The sequence below is a fragment of the Bufo bufo genome, chromosome 8, assembly GCF_905171765.1.
Source record: "Bufo bufo chromosome 8, aBufBuf1.1, whole genome shotgun sequence".
Classification (NCBI taxonomy): Eukaryota; Metazoa; Chordata; class Amphibia; order Anura; family Bufonidae; genus Bufo; species Bufo bufo.
Window position 1 is genome coordinate 161,014,790 of NC_053396.1, and position 20,420 is coordinate 161,035,209.

Sequence of the window (20,420 nt, forward strand, 5' to 3'; positions counted from 1 at the left end):
CGGCATAGAGTTCCGTCGTCGGGGCTCTATGCCGGAAGAATCCTGATCAGTTTTATCCTAATGCATTCTGAATGGAGAGAAATCCGTTCACGATGTCTTCAGTTCCGTTTTTGGCCGGAGAAAATACCGCAGCATGCTGCGCTTTTTGCTCCGGCCAAAAATCCTGAACACTTGCCGCAAGGCCGGATCCGGAATTAATGCCCATTGAAAGGCATTAATCCGGATCCGGCCTTAAGCTAAACGTCGTTTCGGCGCATTACCGGATCCGACGTTTAGCTTTTTCTGAATGGTTACCATGGCTGCCAAGACCCTAAAGTCCTGGCAGCCATGGTAAAGTGTAGTGGGGAGCGGGGGAGCAGTATACTTACCGTCCGTGCGGCTCCCCGGGCGCTCCAGAGTGACGTCAGGGCGCCCCACGCGCATGGATGACGTGATCGCATGGACACGTCATCCATGCGCATGGGGCGCTCTGGCGTCATTCTGAAACGCCCCGGGAGCCGCACGGACGGTAAGTATACTGCTCCCCACTACTACTACGGCAGCCAGGACTTTAATAGCGTCCTGGCTGCCATAGTAACACTGAACGCATTTTGAAGACGGATCCGTCTTCAAATGCTTTCAGTTCACTTGCGTTTTTCCGCATCCGGCGTGTAATTCCGGCAAATGGAGTACACGCAGGATCCGGACAACGCAAGTGTGAAAGAGCCCTAAGACAACCTACAAGCTATATAGGTAGAGGAAAGGTCCATCCCTGCAGCACATTTATCATCCAGTCTGTGCCCCTGTGATAAATCTGGTGCAGGTTAGACAGCCCCTTTAAGTTTACGCCACGGAGATAAGATGAGGACTGTAGATACGTCAGCCGCATATTTTTAATGGAGACTATTTACAGAGTTGCTTTTTTATTTTTTTATTTAAGAAACTTGGTTTCAAATTTGGATATGCCATTTGTCATATCTGTTTGCAGATCCCATCATCCTCTCCTATCCGTATACCGAGCAGCAGATTGTATCAACTTAAAAGGGTAAGAAATAGTACAAATATGAGAACCGTTCACATTAATCTATGAACAAGATTCCAAAAACTGCGTTTCGTTGTGTTCACTTTATAAGTAATGTTGGAGGGACTGTGACAACCTTTCATATTTAGGAACGAGAGAATAATTGTCACCGTTAAAGGGATTTTCCAGGGTTTTATAATAATGGCCTATCCATATCAGAGCTGTGGGCATCCCCCCATTTTTCAGTGACCCTGGTACGGGAACTACATAGCTCTGTCCATTGTGTAGTGGACAGAGCTGGTTTTTGCAGCGCTGCTCCCATTGACTTCACACAGTGGACAGAGGTATGTAGTACCAGCTTGGTCAGGGATTTTTGAAGGGGGTTTGCTTGGATTTTCGGCTACCATTTTAAATGCGCATCCAGGATGGATAGGAGGTGACTGTTCCCACACCTTGAGGGATCTTTGCCCTCTTTGTGGAGAATGGTGATGAACGCTTCTAGCATTTCCTTTTGGAGGTTTCCACCCAAAAGCAGCGAGCTGCCAAATGCTCAAAATGAGGGATTAGAATCTCAAAGTTTCTTGCAGTATATTAACCCCTTAAGGACCCATGACGTACATGTACGTAATCTCTGGCCGTGACTTAAGGACCAGAGAAGTACATGTATGTCATGGTGATCGGGCGGGTGCATGAGCTGCGCCCGCCCGATCAGCGGCAAGGGTCCGTCAGTCACTGATAGCCGGACCCCTGCTGCATGCGCCGGCATCCGTGAAATCACCGTTGCCGGCGCATTAACCCCTGCACAGCCGTGGTCAGCACTGATCGCAGCACGTGCGATGTCCATGCAGGGAGAAAGCAGCTATCTTGCTGCTGTGACGGGGACCCGATGGCATGGAAGGCAGCACGATGCCTTCCTTAGGCATCGTGGCTACCTTCCGGGAGAGCCTGTGAGATCCAGACCCCTGAATCTCACAGGCAAGCAGACTAAGTGTATTACAGTCTGTAATACACTTACAGCCAATGCATCACAATACAGAAGTATTGTCATGCATTGTAAAGGGGATCAGACACCCAAAAGTTGAAGTCCCAGAGTGGGCCAAAAAAAAGTTTAAAAATATTAAGTTTAAAGTAAAAAATAAATAAAAAAATATCCTTTTGCCAAAGTAAAGGGGGAAAAAATATTTGTTAAAAATAGGGAATAAGAAAAGTACACACATTAGCTATCGCCGTGTCCATATCGACCGGCTCTATAAAACTATCAAATGTGAACACCGTCAAAAAATAAAATAAAAACGGAGCTAAATAAACCATTTTTTGGTCAGCTTACATCACTAAAAGTGCAACACCAAGCGATCAAAAAGGCGTATATCCCCCCAAAATAGTACCAATCTAACTGTCCCCTTATCCCGCAAAAAATGACCCCCTACCTAAGACAGTCACCCAAAAAAAACCAAACTATGGCTCAGAATATGGAGACTCTAAAACATCGCTTTTTTTGTTTAAAAAAATGCTGTTATTGTGTAAAACTTAAGTAAATAAAAAAAAAGGATACGTATTAGGTATTGCCGCGTCCGTAACAACCTGCTCTATAAAAATACCACATGACCTAACCCCTCAGATGACCACCATAAAAAATAAAAACGGTGTCAAAAAATCAATTTTTTTTTGTCACCTTACATCCCAAAAAGTGTAATAGCGATATATTGTTTTCTATATTTGGAGGAGGGGCCGTTAAACTTTTTTTTTTTTTTTTTTTATTTTTTTTTTATTTAATAACTATTAGCCTCCTTAAGGGCTAGAACCCTTGTCATATTCACCCTAATAGAGCTCTATTAGGGTGAATAGGACTTTACACTCTCCCTGCTGCCCTGTGCTTTGTGCATACAATAGCAGGGAGCTGACCATGGCAGCCAGCCTCTCATGTGCCCCCCTGCCTCTGATCAGCCCCCCAGCCTTTCCCTCTTATCAGCCCCCTCTGGTAACTCAAACCCACCCCCTCCCTCCCCAGTATTAATCATTGGTGGCAGTGGCCACAGAGTCCCCCTCCTCCCGCCCCCCATCGGTGGCAGTGGGCAGTTCTGATCGGAGTCCCAGCAGTGTAATGCTGGGGCTCCGATCGGTTACCATGGCAGCCAGGACGCTACTGAAGTCCTGGCTGCAATGGTATGTTAGTGAGCAGCATTATACTCACGTGCGCCGTGGCCGCTGGGCGCTCCTTCTTCTCATAGGTCTGTGTGGCGCATTGCTAATGCTATAAGCATTAGCAATGCGCCGCACAGACAGAAGAAGGAGCGACCGCACGTGAGTATAATGCTGCTCACTAACATACAATCGCAGCCAGGACTTCAGTAGCGTCCTGGCTGCTGGGACTCCGATCGGAACTGCCCAGACTGAAGAACATTCCCGGCACCCGACCTCTGACAGGACGCTGTGATCCGCGCGATTAACCCCTCAACTGAGGGGTTAATCGGGCGGATCACAGCGTGCAGTCATAGGGGCCGGGATATGGCCGGCACATTGGTATTCAGGCATTCATTGGTGGCGCAGTGGCCACAGTCCCTCCCCTCCTCCTCCTACTCTGTTCATAGTGGCCAGCGGCAGCCGCGCACAGTGGGGAGGGAGGGACTCCTCCTTCTTCACTGTGCCGGCTCAGGAAACCATGGTGCGCGCCGAGAGTGCGATCATATCGCGGTCCATATCGTGGCACAAATTTATATCGCCTATATCGCCCACCCCTAAAACTATGGTTCTCAGACTATGGAGACACTAAAACATGATTTTTATTTATTTTTTGTTTAAAAAATTATATCAGTGTGTAAAAGTTACATAAATAAAAAAAATGTAGACATATTAGGTATCGCCGCATCCGTTATAACCTGCTCTATAAAAATATCACATGACCTAAACGGTCTCAAAAAAGCAATTTTTTTGTCACCTTGCATCACAAAAAGTGTAATAGCAAGCGATCAAAAAGTTACAGGCACCCCAAAATAGTAACAATCAAACTGTCATCCTATCTTGTAAATATGATACCCTACACAAGACCGTCGCCCAAAAAATAAATATGGAATCAGAATATGGAGACGCAAAAAAAGAATTTTTTTTTTTGTTTGCTTTTTTAAATACTTTATGTAAAACTGAAACATATTTGGTATTGTCGCGTCTGTAACAACCTACTCTATAAAATACCACATGATCTAACCTGTCAGATGAACATTGTAAATAACAAAAGATAAAAACGGTGCCAAAACCGTTACCTTACCTCACAAAAAGTGTAATATAGAGCAACCAAAAATCATGTACCCTAAAATAGTACCAACAAAACTGCCACCTTATCCCATAGTTTCCAAAATGGGGTCACTTTTTGGGAGACTTCAAATGTGACATGGCAGCTTAAAATTATCCCAGTGAAATCTGCTTTCCAAAAACCATTTGGCGTTCCTTTCCTTCTGTGCAATGCCGTGTGCCTGTACAGCAGTTTACGACCACATATAGGAATCGGGGCAATAAATATTGAGTTTTTTTGTCTGTTAACCCTTGCTTTGTTAGTATCAAAAAATTTATTAAAATGGAAAATCTGCCAAAAAAGTGAAATTCTGAAATTTTTTCTCCATTTTCCATTAATTCTTGTGGGACACCTAAAGGTTTGAATACCTTGAGGGGTGTAGTTTTCTAAAATATTACTAATCTATTATAAAAGTAGAGAAATTGAAACTTGCAAATTTTTCACAATTTTTGGTAAGTTTGGTATTTTTTTTTAAGTTAGAACCACATAAAGTGACACATGTCAGATTTGCAAAAAATTGCCTGGTCCTTAAGGTAAAATTTGGCAGGGTCCTTAAGGGGTTAAAGGCCACCCATCTGGGCCTTAGCTTTAGCCAGTTGGGATAGGAGATACACATGAATATTTCAATCACCTTTCTCATGAATAAGGTGTGTGTGTGTGTGTGTGTGTGTGTGTGTGTGTGTGTGTGCGCTAATTGGGAGGGAGATGTATTGATTTATGAAATGGAGCGTCGAGACTGTACATCTCAACGCCAGGCCAATAATGAGCGCAGACTGACGATTTGAAAGTTGATTGGGGCTCGTTTAAGGCCACCTGCACATGTTGCGGAATACATGAAGTTTTTCTTTCTCGCCTATGACAACACCCCTGGAGAGACCGCCTCCTCAGGACAGGAACCAGAACCGCCTTTTAAAGGAGGGATCATTCCCTCTATCTCCAGTTCTGTTTCCTGTTCTAAGAGGCAGGAGGGAATCTGATCCGCCGATAGAAGATTAGGAAAAGAGTTGCGGGGGCCCCGACTATTGTAAATAGTGTGTGGAGGGTTACCCCGTGCGGCGTAAGCCTCCTCTGGGAGCCACTGCAGAAGTCTGGGCTCCCTTCTCTATCCTTACCCCTTCTGTCCTCCTTCCCGGTTCCTGAGAGGGCTTGTCCTTCTGGGGCTCCTGCGAACCTCTGCGACCAAAATAGTGCCAATCATACCTTCATCTCATCCCGCAAAAATTATACGCTACCTAAGACAATCGCCCAAAAAACTGAAAAAACTATGGAGACACTAAAACATGATTTTTTTTATTTTTTGGGTATAAAAAATATCATTGTGTAAAACTTACCTAAATAAAATAAAAAGTAGACATATTAGGTATCGCCACATCCGTAATAACCTGCTCTATAAAAATATCACATGACCTAACCCTTCTGGGCTCCCTTCTCTATCCTTACCCCTTCTGTCCTCCTTCCCGGTTCCTGAGAGGGCTTGTCCTTCTGGGGCTCCTGCGAACCTCTGCGGCCATGTTCGGCCGCCGGCCCGCGCAATGAAATTGCTACCGGGTTGCCTGCCGTGGTGGGAGGAAGCTGATGCTGCGGACCGGAAGGGGAGGAATGCCGGCTAGCGCGCGTCGAGGAGAAAAGCCCAGGCTCACTGCGCGAGTCGAGGAGAAAAGCCCAGGCTCACTCACAAGGCAGTTCCTCCATTAGGCTGGTGTGTGCCGTATGAAACATGGAGCAGACTCAGCGTGTTAAACCCACTGAGACCACCAATGATACATCGGTACCAGGGTGGGGTAAAAGGGGTTATACTGCAGCATGAAATTTTTATTTTATGTGCTCATGGGGTCATTTCTTGTTGCTTAGGCTTCAAAAGAGTCTTCTAGGAAGACCTCCAGAGTAAAAGAGAAGGGATGTGGTGTGTGTGTAAGAAGAAACTTTCTTCTGCCTGGGCAAAGCCCCTATGTCAAGGGTGTATCAGCAAGTGATGGAGGAAGCTCCGTCTTTTATGGGCAGTATTAAACCGATAATATGTGAAGAGGTCAGAGAGTCGGTTAGCGGTTTGATAAAGCACCGTCCCAGTACTACTTCTGCTGCCGGTACTAAGGACTCCCCCTCCAGTGACAGTGATATACTTTCCGGTTTGGAGGAAGGAGGAGAAAGGAGGTCATCTGAAGAGTCTTCTGAGGACGAGGCCGCAGGGAGACCATTATTTCATGTGGAGAATACCAACTGCCTAGTAAACTGGGCTACTATGGGGTTGGAGGAGCAGAAGCCACAGCATTTTGTCCAGGCTAATTGCCAGAGAATGAAAGAGACCAGATAGGAAGTTTTTTATTCTTTCTTCGGTGAAGTGGAAGTATCCGTTTGATGAGGGATTGTCTGCTCCTTGAGATAGGGGCCCCAAAACTTAATGCCCCGGTAGCAAAAATGTCCAGAAAAAACGCTCTACCCTTTTGAGGATATGGGTAAGCTCAAGGAACCAATGGACAAGAGGGCAGAGGTTTATTTAAAAAAGAATTGGCGGCTTTTAAACCTGCTTTTGCCGCTACATCTGTGGCCAGGTCCCTAAAAGTTTGGATGGGAGAGCTAGAGAATCACATTAAAGGGGCCAGAGCGCCTGGTGGGGGTCATCTGTCTCTTTTTGCTCTTCAGTGGCAGAAGATCTCCAACGGCCCCTGCATAAATTCTGTGATGGGGGAAGGCCTAAAGCCAGTAGGGAGATTTTGTAATTACAGATCCTGCAAGACAGACTGCCATCATCATCAGAGGTTTTTTCCCTGTTAGAAAAAAGGGTGTTGGTATAAGTCTCAGAGCTGGGTTTTATTCAACTTTTTTTCTGGTCATAAAACCAAATGTCTCATTTCAGACTATAATAAACTTAGTGTTTGAACCAATTCCTGCAGTACGAGAGATTTTGTATAGAGTCCATCAGGTCTGTTCCTGGATTGCTTTATGGCCACAGTAGACTTGAGGGGGATGCGTATTATCATGTCCCCATTCATCCCAGCCATCAGAGGTTTCTGAGGGTAGCAGTCCAGTTAGAGAAAGAGATTCTGCATCTTCAATTCCAGGCGTTACCCTTCGGCCTCGCTCAAGCTCCTAGGGTTTTCACAAAGATTATTTCGGAAATGATGGACCACATCAGGGAGAAGGAGATCATCATTATACTATGCCTGGATGATTTTCTGCTGGTGGCCCAGTCAGGTCAGATTCTTCAGGGTCAGATTGCCTGGTTCAGAGAGGTTCTAGAGAAGCTGGGATGGGAGATAAACCTAGAAAAATCCAGTTTATGCCCAAGCCAGAGATGCAGTGTCCTAGGAATGATTTTGGACTCCAGTTCCCAGAAGTGCCTGCTACCCCTGCAAAAAGCTTTACTAATCAGATCAAGAGTGGGCCCAGTACCATTCAAGGCTTCTTCAGATCCTGCAGGATTGGGATAGAAGTCTTCCCTCTCTGGACTCAGTGATGTCTCTATCTCCCCATACCCTAGATTCCTTGGGGTGGTGGATGGACCTAAAAAACCTGGCTAGAGGAGTTCCTTGGACCAGGGAGGTGGTTCTCCCCTTAACCACGGATGCGAGCCCATCTGGTTGGGAAGCCCATGTAGGGTCACTACTATTGCAGGGGAATTGGAAAAGCAAATCTCTGTCCCATTCGCACAATTTCAGGGAATTGGATGCAATCCGAATAGCCTTACTACAGCGTCTCCTGGTCATCAGAGGCAGGAATGTAAGGGTCTATTCAGATAACACGACAGCAGTGGTCTATATCAACCGGCAGGGAGGTACAAGGGCTCGGGGCCTAATGTCTCTCACTCAGCAGATTTTCAGCCTAGCAGAAGCTTCTCTATTATCCCTTTCTGCAGTACATCTAAGGGGTTCATAGAATGTAAAAGCGGACTTCCTGAGTCGTCATCAACTATACCAGGGAGAGTGGTCCCTAGATCAGGGGGTTTTCCATCAAGTAGCAGATTGAGATAGATCTCTTTGCCACCAGGGCGAACAAGAAAGTAGAGGTCTTCTTTTCTCTTTCACCGGAGGAGCATCAGAGAGCAGTGGATGCACTGGCCCAATCCTGGAGGTGGGGCCTTCTGTATGACTTTCCCCCCGCTAAAATTGCTACCCAGGGTCCTCAAAAAGATCAGAGAGGAGGAAGCCACAGTAATAGTTATGGCTCCCCTTTTGGCCAAGAAGAGTATGGTTTTCCTGGCTCCGCAAAATGTCGATAGCAACACAGTGGGTCCTTCCAGAATCACAGGAGCTTCTGTCCCAGGGACCAGACCAGACGTGAAGAATCTACACCTGACTGCCTGGTTTTTGAGAGGGAGATTTTGAAGAAAAAAGGTCTCTCCGAGCTCTCTGTTGGCCAGTCGGAAGAAGGTCAGCTCTAAGATCTACCTTAGAATTTGGAGGACCTTTTTCAAATTCGCCAAAAAACCTGTGGACGTGCTGGAAGCTCCTGACATCCCACTTGTTTTAGATTTCCTACAAGAGGGATGGAACAAAAAACTTAGCCCCAGTACTTTGAAGGTATAGGTTTCTGCCTTAAGTGCCCTATTTGAATTTAAATTAGCAGAACATCCTTGGGTTAAGAGGTTTATACAGCAGTATCAGGTTATCCCCGGTCTGTAAAAGTAAAATTCCTCCCTGAGATTTAAATTGTGTGCCCTCCTCTCTCACTTCAGACCCCTTTGAGCCTATTGATAAAATCTCCCTAAAGTTGCTCTCCCTTATGCTTGCTTTCCTTCTGGCAATTACTTCGGCTAGAAGAGTTAGTGAGATCTCTGCTCTCTCGGTTGACCCTCCCTATTTGGTGATCCTGGAGTATCGGGTTGTAATTTCTCCTGATCCTCCTTTTTTTCTTTTTTACCAAAAGTCTCTTCACATTTTCATCATTCTCAGGAGATGGTGTTGCCTTCCTTCTGTGCTTCCCTTAAAAATAAAAAGGAATCGTAGTACCACTGTCTAGATGTTAGAAGATGAATTTTGCAATATTTTCAGGTCACTCAGCCTTGGGGATCCTCCTCTTATGCTGATTTTGTTTCAGGGAGCAAAAAAGGGTTCTGCAGCCTCTTCTCCCACTATTGCTAGGTTGATTAGACAGGCCATTTCCTTAGGTTACTCTTCTAAAGGAGTTGTTTGATTCTGGAAGATGTAATATCTGCTCTGTTTTGTCATCGCTGCAGAATAGAGAAGGACGTTGGGATTTCATTTGCTACATGCAAATCAACAGAAACCATAATTTCATGCTTGAAGGTTCCCACTTCTATTTAAAGAGTAACTCTGCTCTTCTGCATAAAGAATGAAGTCCCCTCGTAAATTGTTTGCTTTATTTGTAACTTTTTTTTTTTATACATGATGTTCGGAATGAATATATGATCCAGATTTTAATTGATAGAGGGGTTTTTACATTGATGACCTCAGGATAGGTCATCAGTATGTGATCGTTTGGGGTTACGACTCCTGAAGCCCCCACCGATTAGCTGTTTGAAGAGGCCCCTGTGCTCCGGCAAGCGCTGTGGCCTCCTTAGAACATACCAAACACAGAGCCGTACATTGTATGAGACTGAGCCGTGAGTAAGCCATATGACCAATGAATGTCACCTCACAGGCATACAAAGAGGTCATGTCGCTCACCAGAGCACTGTTGCCTCTTCAAGCAATTGATTGGCAGAGGTGCCGGGAGTGGGACCCCCATTAATCAAATATTGATGACCTCTCCTGAAGATAGGTCATTCGTATCAAAATCCTGGAAAACCCCTTGAAAGCAGGTTATAATCACAGTATACAATTGCTGAGCTCTAACACCGCAAGGAACTATTTCATGAATTATTCCATGCAATGGATATAAACTATGTAGACAGCTTTGCTCACATATAAGTAAATTGCCATGACTGACTGACTGCTTTTTTGACAATTGAATTTTTTTATTTGAAGGAGGAAGGTGTGGACTTAATGAATCGTGAGACGGCCCGTGAGAGGTGAGTATACCCATTATATGTTGTGCACGCCTACCAACCTATAAGTGGTTATTTCCCTCTGATGCCCCTTTCCTACTTGACTGGTCACATAAACTTGACTATAAGGGGTCTGCCTGCTGAGTGATCCGTCTGTATGGACTTCACCCATCTTTAAGGGGTTGTCTCACTTTAGCAAGTGGCATTTATCATGTAGAGAGAGTTAATACAAGCCACAAACTAATGTATTGTTATTGATCCATATCGCCCCCTTTGCTGGCTGGATTAATTTTACCCTCACATTATACACTGCTCGTTTCAGTATAATTTTATTTATTTTAATTTATTTTTTAGGGAGATCCAGACTGCGATGCAGATGAGCCTGTCTTGGGAGGAGAGCTTCAGCCTGGTAGGATGACTTTTATTAACTTGAAGATCTATTAATTATTTATTTTTTGTTTATAGGGTATATTCAGGATGTATCTGGTATTACAGCTCAGCTCCATTTAGGGTTGAGGGATATACCGGTGTCCACGATATACCACGGTATTAAGAAACAGTGATATCACCGTTTCCTAATAACTGTGGTGTTAAATGACGTCATAGGAGTGGTCACGTGTCCTGACCGCTTCTAAAAATGTCCACGTCCTGCTGCCTGCATACATTACGTGTCAGTTCCCGCAGCGACCACCTCCTCCTCCTCCTCACTCCTACTTCCCCATGACCGCGCCCACTGACATCTGGAAATGCCCGCACACACAAGCCAGGCGGTCCAACATAAGGAGCCAGTGAGGGAGACTAAGCCAGTATTTCAGGAAGTTCTGGTCCTGGTCTGCCATTGTCCAAGGCGGGGCAAGTGAGACAGCGGATCGGGATGCAAAAGATAGTACTTAGATACTCATGAATAAAGGTGTTACTGTCTTCCTGTCTAGATCTGCTGAGACTTATCAGCGGCCCCTGCACAAGGGAGTTCTATCAGTAGAAGCCCCATACAGTATGTTTCCCTGTTGTCCCCATATAGGAGCAACAAGGAGTTATCTTCACTGGTGGCCACAGCCCCTCCCCTCCTCCTCCCGTCTCTCTTCTTATTGGCGGTGGCAGCAGCACCGGGGGGAGGGAGAGACTCCTTCTCCACTGCGCTGCTGAGAAGAACATCGGCGGCGGGGCAGAGAACTATCTTCTCCGGTGCCCCGCCGCTGTATTCAACTGCAGAGCTGCAGCGGCGAGTCTAATCGCAAATGGTAAATTGTCGCCATTTTGGTCGCCATCTGGAGCCCTGACTTTGGTCCCAGCTCCATACAGTTTAATGTGTTTGTGGCCCCATGCAATATAATGTCACCTTGTATCCCCCATGCAGTATAATGTCTCCATGTGGCCCCAAGTGTTGTTCTTTCTTCTAAATGGGTATTTATCGTGATAGAGATATATATATATATATATATATATATATATATATATATATATATATATATATATATATATATATATATATATATAATCTCTAACGAAGAAAGGACAGCACTCCAAGTAAAAATATACTGGTCTTTAATCACCCATGCAGATGGCAACGTTTCAGCTCCAAACAAGAGCCTTTTTCAAGCAATGAACACACTATATGCTGGGGTATATATAGTCCAACCCCCATTACATCATGATACAATCAATCAACAATAAAATGTACAATTTAAAGTGCAAAAGTGCATATACAATCTCCATATGTAAATACAATTGTGTAATACCCATAAGTAAAAGATGATATAATAATACATCAGAAATATAATATATAGTGTACATATTATGACCTACAACGAGGTAATTGGTGATAAGGGACAGGTGTACACAATAGTGCAAGTAATAAAAATGATGATGCCGCAAAGAAAGAAAGAAAATGTTGACATACCCAGCGCCGTCCACCGCATCAAACATGTCGCATATCAATCGAACCGGCGTTCGGAAACAGATAGTGCGCAGACGCCAACCGCGTCCAGTCACGGCATGACGTCACCAACATACACACAGATATGAATGATGCTGCGGAATCAAGATGTGTGACGTACCCGGTGCACATACACTGTATCCACATGTCCTCACTTGTCTATATGAGTGCCCTCATTGTGACTTGTTATTTTGGTTCGGCTAGTTTTTCATCGCCTCGATTTACATTTTATGTCAGTCCACACTGCGGTATATTGAAACATGTTTGTTTTGGGGGGATCTGTGGGTGATCTGGGTGAGGATCGTGACACTCGTGTTGCGGTCTCCACTGCTCGCCCATGGATGGTGGGACCTGTGTCCTTTGAGATACAGTGCCCTTCCTTGCCCCTTTTTTATATACTTGTTGTATAGCACGGCTTGTATTCCCGTGTTGCGCTGTCCTGTCCTTATGTGCATGGACATGCGCATACACAGTGGTGGGACACAATGACCTTTTACAATATGGCCGACCGAGCTTCTTGTCAGTAGTGCGCATGTCCGTGCGCGTGTCTCCGCAACTATTGTTGGTGACGTCATGCCGTGACTGGACGCGGTTGGCGTCTGCGCACTATCTGTTTCCAAACGCCGGTTCGATTGATATGCGACATGTTTGATGCGGTGGACGGCGCTGGGTATGTCAACACTTTCTTTCTTTCTTTGCGGCATCATCATTTTTATTACTTGCACTATTGTGTACACCTGTCCCTTATCACCAATTACCTCGTTGTAGGTCATAATATGTACACTATATATTATATTTCTGATGTATTATTATATCATCTTTTACTTATGGGTATTACACAATTGTATCTACATATGGATATTGTATATGCACTTTTGCACTTTAAATTGTACATTTTATTGTTGATTGATTGTATCATGATGTAATGGGGGTTGGACTATATATACCCCAGCATACACTGTGTTCATTGCTTGAAAAAGGCTCTTGTTTGGAGCTGAAACGTTGCCATCTGCATGGGTGATTAAAGACCAGTATATTTTTACTTGGAGTGCTGTCCTTTCTTCGTTCCTGTACATCTGGGGCAAGCAGCAATATCCCTAGACATAGCACCCATATTGCTTGTTTCCAGTGCCGCCGCTACTTTCCCTTTTTTATATATATATATATATATCTATCGTTATTGCAATACATTTCTTAATATCATTATCGTGGGAATATTTCTGATATCGCCTAACTCTAGCACCATTCAAGTTAATGGGCCTGAGCTACAATGCCAGACATATAATATGAAAAAGAATAAGGAATATATACAATAATATTATCTACTTTTTCCAAATAGCAGGCACTCACCATCTGGTTATATAGAGTAATCAATAAAGAGCGGTTAATATAAACATTATATTATTTATTATTAAAGTTAAAAACTACCCTAAAATAAAATCTCTACAGATAAAAATTTCTACAAATAAAATAATGTGCAATAGGGCTGCACCATATGGGAATTTTGTGCGATTGCAATTAGAGCCCTAAAAATTGCGATAACGATATGCGATGCAATATTTTAAGGGAATTGTGCTAGAGGTCTATTTGCTTGGATTTTCCCATATGAGCCGCTGACGCGGCTGGGTATGACATAGTTATAGGGGATCTGTGGATGGCACTGTTATGGGGGATCTGTGGAGGATGCTGTGTTGTGGGGGATCTGCGGAGGACGCTGTGTTGTGGGGGATCTGCGGAGGACGCTGTGTTGTGGGGGATCTGCGGAGGACGCCGTGTTGTGGGGGATCTGCGGAGGACGCCGTGTTGTGGGGGATCTGCGGAGGACGCCGTTATGGGGGGGATCTGCGGAGGACGCCGTTATGGGGGGGATCTGCGGAGGACGCCGTTATGGGGGGGATCTGCGGAGGACGCCGTTATGGGGGGGATCTGCGGAGGACGCCGTTATGGGGTGGATCTGCGGAGGACGCCGTTATGGGGTGGATCTGCGGAGGACGCCGTTATGGGGTGGATCTGCGGAGGACGCCGTTATGGGGTGGATCTGCGGAGGACGCCGTTATGGGGTGGATCTGCGGAGGACGCCGTTATGGGGTGGATCTGCGGAGGACGCCGTTATGGGGTGGATCTGTGGAATGTCACATAGGGCCATGAGGAGGGGACAGCATAAGACATATAGCATCTTATGCTGGTCCCCCTCATGGCCCTATGTGTCCCCTCATGTGTCCTAAACTGTGCACATAACTGGCTTTGTGTGTAAAGTATTTTACTAGTGTGTGAAACAATCTCTCTCCTATTGATAACAGGTCCAGCCTCTGTACTCACTGTCACGATGAATGCACTGCAGCGAGCGGGCCGGCCGGCGCGTGACTGACGTCACTTAGTAACACTCCTCCCACTTCAGGAAGCAGGAGTGTTACTAAGTGACGTCAGTCACGCGCCGGCCGGCACGCTCGCTGCAGTGCATTCATCGTGACAGTGAGTACCGAGGCCGGACCTGTTATCAATAGGAGAGAGATTGTTTCACACACTAGTAAAATACTTTACACACAAAGCCAGTTATGTGCGCGGGGCCCCTTCATATATAATCGCAGCATTTTCGGGTCGGCCATATCGCATTTGCCGATTATCGCGATTCGATTATTTTTTCGATTTATCGTGCAGCCCTAATGTGCAATTAACAGTAATCTTCGTTCACCAAGATTAAATAATCATTGGCTATTGTTTATAAATCCATATATTTCCAATCTATGGTAGCAAAATTTGCTAGTGGCTCCCATAGTTAGTTATGGTGGGGATTGATGTTATTCCTTTTGTATGTTGCTAACAATTTGTATCAGTGGTTAATGGTAACCTCCAGTAGTTGTCAACAAGGTTGTCAATAGCAACAATAACCTCAATGGTTGGTAGCAGCGGTTGTCAATAGCAGCAATAGTCGATAGTAACAATGGTCAATAATAGCGATTACTACCAGTTGCAGAATTCAGTTATTCGTACCAACAATTGAAAACAGCGGTAATGGTGGCTATAGTGACCGTGGTATTTGATAATGGTAATAGCTTGTGGCAGCATCGGCAATGGCACAGTTCAACAGTATGGAATTCAGTCCATCTTAAAACTGCTTAATTTTACTCTTGATACTTGCCAGGAATTTGTTTATGACAGCCGTGTTGGGTACATTAGTGAGGGACACTCGTGTTTAATACTCACTGTTTACTTGTTTTGTACCGTTACACTGGTTATGGTGGCGTCCCACTCGATATTTAGTGTACTCACCCCCCCCCCTTGATCACTGTGTCTGTGTTGTCACTGAATGTGCGCTTGTGTTTGTTCCTGCTACGGCTCGGCGTCTCACGTGATGACCGTAGTTCTCGCTTCAAATCCCGCGGGATTCAAGCGTTGCTGTGATATTGGTTGACAGCGGAAATTCGACTAACGCAGTTAGTTATATCGCTGCCAGTAATGTCCGAAAGCTTTCATCGCTATTTTGCGATATTTGTGTGGGTGTTCTGAAATGTCTGCTAAACGCGTTTCGAGGTTCAGACCTCTTCCTCAGTAGCCATATCTGAAACCCCACAAAATCAGTCCTTATATAGCTTTTATCTGTTACTTGGAAAACCTGGAGCCAATTGTGGGTTGTTCCAAAAACCCGGAAAAGTGATTAGATAGTTAAAACGTAAATAAGATTAAAATTGATTTAACAATATATAATAAATATAGAAAAACCTTGGTAATTAATATAGCTTAGTATGATTACATTATTTTATGATTGGGTGAAATCACTACTGAGCAAGAGCACCCGTCCTTTGCTACATAGAGAGTGAGCCACTATATTCTTATAACTATACAATAATATTATACTGAGCATCATATTGTTTGCCCTTCCTTTTATATGTGTTTACATTCGGGACAATGGTTTAGCGCGACTATAAAATACTGGGAGATTTTGGTTTGTTGCTTAGTTTGTAAAATTAGAAAAGTCTCTTGTTTCAATTTAGTGTAATTTCAGTTAAATGTGAGTGTTATTATGTTCCAGATGTGAGTTGGTAACTTATTTTTATTTTTCTTTTTTTCTTTTACAGAGTGATAATGATCTTGATAAATTGGATAAATATTCTTCCCCAAAGCGCATAGATTTTGTTCCAGTGTCACCAGCTCCCTCACCCACCAGAGGAATTGGGAAGGTATTGTAGATATTTGTTTGCCTTTGATGTCTAACTTAAAGGGGTTGTCCCACAAAAAATATTCTAGTTTTCAAACAAGCACCTGGATCTGAATACTTTTGTAATTGCATGTAATTACAAATTTAGCATGGCCACTGAGTTATTCAATGAAATGTATCTGTATAGCGCCACCTGCAGTTGGTTTTTTTTCTTTATTTCTTTGACCTGCTCACTGAGATGGCCGCACATGCTCAGTTTCATCCTTCAACTGCCTCCTGAGGTGTGATAGGGAGTACATGGAGAAGAAAGAGTTGAACGGCACTCCTCAGTGTGCGTAGCGAGGTGCTCTGTGGTATACAAAGTCAATTGTAGTTGAAGGAAAGACCACGCCACTCTGTTTTTGGGGTTACAGAAAAATGCTTATTTTTATTGCCTTATTGTATTCATCCCAAAATAATTTGAGCCACTGGCCAACGTTTCGGTCAACAATAGACCTTGATCACGGCCGTAGTCATATTGCTAAGAAGTGAAATTCAATGGCGTTCATGGACACACACCCTTAGCTGTAGCAGAAAGGACACTCCCCTGAGCTGTCAGCTTGATATAAGTCTAGCAGAGCAATGAATGAGGAGATCTCTGGATCCATGTGAGATACAGGGCTGGTTCTAGCTTTGTTAGAAAAATATTGTCAAGTCCTATATGATGTCTGATTTTCATATTTTACATTAGTCATGGGATAACCCCTTTAAATGGCTGAATGCTTTCTTTCTTTTGGGCCTCGTGCACACAGCCATTGCCGTTTTGTGGTCCGCAAAATACAGATACCTGCCATGTGTGTCTTGTACTTTTCATTGGTCCCTATTATAGAAATCCTATTCTTGTCTGCAAAACGGACTAGAATAATAAAGGTTTTATAATTTGTGGAACAGCTGCACGGATGCGGACAGCACGTTAATGACATCCATATGTTGTCTTCATTATTTGTGGCCCCATGTAAATGAATGGGACCCACATGCGTTCAGCCAAAAAAAAGGCGGATCGGATGCAGATCCAAAATACAGTTGTGTGCATGAGGCCCTAATATTGGACATTCATTTGCCTGTCCGGTTGGTTGGTACCATGTGATTTAGTTTGCCTTTGTGCATGTTGAGGTCCAGTTCGTGTGATCCTTTTTTGTAGGTCACACATCCTCTATACATGCAATATAATCCCAAGGAGTTGTCAGGGCTGCCAGCTTTTCAGTACATGCTGAGTGGTAGTATATTACTCCTACATTAAAGTAATGTTTCCTAATAATAATTTTTTTCCACTAATGTTTTTATGCACTTATCATTCCAAACCTATTTGGTAGTATATTTTATAAGAACCTGTTATCTTCCTATGTGTTACATGTGGCCTGTAAGTGTAATCATATGCAGTTTAGGTCTGGAAATTGTCTGATTTTTATTTTTTTTTCCTTTTCACCAACAGCAATGCTTTTCTCCATCTCTGCAAATGTTTGTGAGCAGTAACGGCTTGCCTCCGAGCCCTATCCCCAGCCCTACCAGACGATTCACCACGTAAGTATGATATATATTGCAGGTGGTTAATGTGACAGCAACTAGGGGGTTTATTAACTGCATTTGGGTTTAGATAGTATCTGGCTGCGGGGGCATGTGTACTGCTTTGTTCAGGGCTTGCTGTAATGCTGGCCCAATTGTCAGGGACAAACATGGTGCGAATCGCTCGTTCATCAGGTGAAATTGTCGTTTGTTCAGGCAAGTAAATTATCATTTCTGGGCAGCAGATAGCAATAGCGATCCCTCGTTCTCATACTGTGGAGGAGTTGCTGCGTGTAAATACAGAGCTTAACCCCTACTGAATAAGTAGTCAGTTGTCAGGAAGGAACGCTTCCTTCCTGATAATCGGCTGCTCCTCTGGCCGTGTAAACATACCATCAGGCCTGAGACTAAAAGGGTTGTCTCATCATGGGCAATGGGGGCATATCGCCAGGATATGCCCCCGTTGTCTTATAGGTGCGGGTCCCACCGCTGGGACCCGCACCTATATAGAGAACGGAGCCCCGCAAGGTAGTGGCTGGAGGACTCCGGTCCAGCCACCACCAAGCCGGCTCCCCAATAGAAGTGAATGGGAGCGTACCGCGCATGCGCGGCCCCCGCTCCCATGGTTTCTATGGGGCAGACGGAAAAAGCCGAGCAATTGGACAACCCCTTTAAGGCCTCTTGCACACAACCGTATGTATTTTACGGATCCACAAAAAATGCGGATGACATCCGTGTGCATTCCGTATTTTGCGGAACAGAACAGCTAGCCTCTAATAGAACAGTACTATCCTTGTCCGTGATGCGGACAGTAATAGGACATGTTCTATTTTTTTGTGGAACGGAAATACAGACATACGGAAACGGAATGCACACGGAGTAACTTCTGTTTTTTTGCGGACCCATTGAAATTAATGGTTACATTTGTGTGCAAGAGGCCTAATTCAGCTCTTTAAGGGTTCCAAGGAAGTACATTCCATCTTCCACTTCTGACACATCTTTATGTTTCAAAAGGTATTTATTGAGTTTTGCATAGAAAAAAAAGCAATATAACAATAATGAAATAAAATAATCACATGGAAACAAAACATCTCTTGGATACAAGTGAGCTATTGATATATTCCTTAACAATATAGTAGGGTTACATAAAGTTAGGGACTGGGATATGGAGCAGAAAGACAATCCTCCTGCTTTCGGTTAGTAAGAAACACATTCTTATAGGGAGATAATCGGACGTAGGTCCGAAGAGTGTGGTGAAGATAGCCAGGGCTGACACATCTTTATAATGGTGCAGTGAATGCATTACTCAATGTAAATGCACAGTTTTTATACAGCTTGGACATGAAGCAGATCATACTGTACAGGACTCAGTGTACAATATAGTTGGGATTAGAATTAAGCAAAGAATATATTGTAAATCCGAGATACTATGGTGGCCAGCAGTTTCCAGATATTTATCCTTCTACTAAATAGAAGCCAGAAATAAAACACATTTAGGGTACGGCTACACGACGACATTTGTGTAGTGCGACAAAAGGGTACAACTATTGCGACATGCTGTGACTCGACAGTCACACACAAATCCAATTTGGTTGGATTCTTGTGCGACTGTTGTGTCGCAGCATGTCGGATGTCACAGTGTGACACCATAGACTATCATTACAAAAAATGTTGCACGACTATTTGTCACAGTAATGTTGCGCAACATTTTTTGTAATGACAAGTCATCGTGTAGCCTTAGCCTTTAAATGTCCATTAATCTATAGAACGCCATGCTGACATGCACTGTTTACAAATCTGTACAGTATAGTGTTGCCCATGTCACTAAAGGGGTTTTCCCTTTGTAATTACATCGGTTGATAATTGATGGCCTATGCTCAGGATAGCCCATCAGTATTATTCACCGATCAGTGCCAGTAAACTAAACTATATAGTGGATGGAGCTGGAGGCTTGTGGTTCTGTCTAGTGGCCATGCTTGATACTGCAGCTCCGCTCCCATTCAAATGATTGGGAGCTGAGCTGCAAAATCCCGGCTCCAGAAACTACACAGTGGGCAGAGCCTTCTGTCCACTATGATGTATCCAGCGGGTGCCTGAATTGGCTGGTTAATGAGCGTGTTAAACCCCTAACAATCTGATATTGATGACCTAGCCTGACGATAGGCCATCAATATCTTAGTACCTGAAAACGTAGTTTTCTGGTTTCTTTAAAACAAAAGTAAACCCGCCATTTGTTCCAATATGAATTTGTTTTAAGGGAGAGATTTAATGTACAGATTCCAGTTTTAGGCACAACTTCCCTTCTGTTTCTCGGGGCCAGCACAGCTTCCCTTCCACTGGCCATACATCAGAATTGTTACTCTGATGATGAGGAGATCTGGTGCCCGGAGATGGTCCTCTGTTCTTTATGATTGTTTGGCTGTGCCAATAGGTCATGTTTATTTTGTTATAGACTCATGCTGTGGTAGGTTAGGTATATTTTTACCTATTTTTGTATCTCACTAATTATACATTTTGTGTTTTTCACAAATAAAAGTTTGCATGTTCTTCTCTCTA

General features: G+C 44.1%; 1 protein-coding gene and 1 non-coding gene across 8 annotated transcripts in view; both read left to right on the forward strand.

Annotated features, from left to right (window-relative positions):
* The window catches only part of PABIR2 (PABIR family member 2), a 59,340-nt gene that overhangs the window by 30,842 nt on the left and 8,078 nt on the right, over nt 1-20,420 (forward strand). For 5 of the 7 annotated variants that reach the window (XM_040406213.1, XM_040406212.1, XM_040406211.1 and 2 more), the window contains 4 exons: nt 10,211-10,254; nt 10,585-10,639; nt 16,243-16,344; nt 17,794-17,882. In XM_040406213.1, coding sequence (XP_040262147.1) covers nt 10,211-10,254; nt 10,585-10,639; nt 16,243-16,344; nt 17,794-17,882 — 290 coding nt within the window. Of the gene's footprint in view, nt 1-967; nt 1,025-10,210; nt 10,255-10,584; nt 10,640-16,242; nt 16,345-17,793; nt 17,883-20,420 lie in introns of all 7 variants that reach the window. The other 2 variants (XM_040406215.1, XM_040406214.1) reach the window with 1 other exon arrangement.
* LOC120978298 lies at nt 17,463-17,600 on the forward strand. Its single transcript, XR_005774057.1, has one exon. It is a non-coding gene; the product is annotated as a small nucleolar RNA U109 (small nucleolar RNA).